Raw genomic sequence first — 806 nt, forward strand, 5'->3', positions numbered from 1 at the left:
CAGCGGCGATGGTCAATTCTGGAATCATCGCTTTTGTTGCAACAATATTCTTTGTCATTTCCTTCACAAGGTTAGTTTATGTTTTGGGTCTCTGCTTAAAAGTAGTTAGTTATTATATTTAGTTAATAGCAACAATATGTTCTTTTAAATATTTTGTTTATGTTCAATTATTTTCCTGATTATAATTTTTGTTTTTCTTTCAAGACAAAAAGAATATAAATGGTAGCTTTAATTAATTAACCCAAAATTAAATTAAGGTCTTGACCTTATATTTATTGATTATACTCTAACAATATATGTAAACATTATTAAAAAATGACTTGAAATGTAATTATTATTTATATTCCTTATATACACACACATACATATACCCTTTTTCTCAAATTCTGCAGCCCATACTGGCTACAGTCATACGCCTACACGTACAGTGACTTCAACAACATGGGCCTATGGGAGTTCTGTTTCAATGGCTTCCGTTATCCCAAATACCAGTTTGACTACAAATTCACCGGATGCAACTACATCTTCTCAGATGAATACAGAATCATCTGGTCATGGATGTTACCAGGTAAATACAACCTAATATATAGTCTCTCTTAATTAAAGTAATAAGACATATTTGTAATAATTTGATACTTACATTAATATATTAGTAAAATATTTATGTTGCAGATATTAACTAAATGCTATGTAGTAATGTAATGTGTGAAAGAGGATTAAACAAAATAAATAGACATTTGGTAGCATTAGACTTTTTTTTGGCATGTGTATCAAAGACAAAGTGCTCATTACCCCTTTTTTTTTTT

At 29.0% G+C, this 806-nt stretch overlaps 1 protein-coding gene across 6 annotated transcripts in view; it reads left to right on the top strand.

The window, feature by feature from the left end:
- LOC119594602 overlaps positions 1–806 on the top strand; it is a 6,143-nt gene that overhangs the window by 2,666 nt on the left and 2,671 nt on the right. For all 6 annotated transcript variants that reach the window (XM_037943649.1, XM_037943644.1, XM_037943648.1 and 3 more), the window contains 2 exons: positions 4–70; positions 393–568. In XM_037943649.1, coding sequence (XP_037799577.1) covers positions 4–70; positions 393–568 — 243 coding nt within the window. The remainder of the gene's footprint in view (positions 1–3; positions 71–392; positions 569–806) is intronic.

This window comes from Penaeus monodon, chromosome 34, assembly GCF_015228065.2.
Source record: "Penaeus monodon isolate SGIC_2016 chromosome 34, NSTDA_Pmon_1, whole genome shotgun sequence".
Classification (NCBI taxonomy): Eukaryota; Metazoa; Arthropoda; class Malacostraca; order Decapoda; family Penaeidae; genus Penaeus; species Penaeus monodon.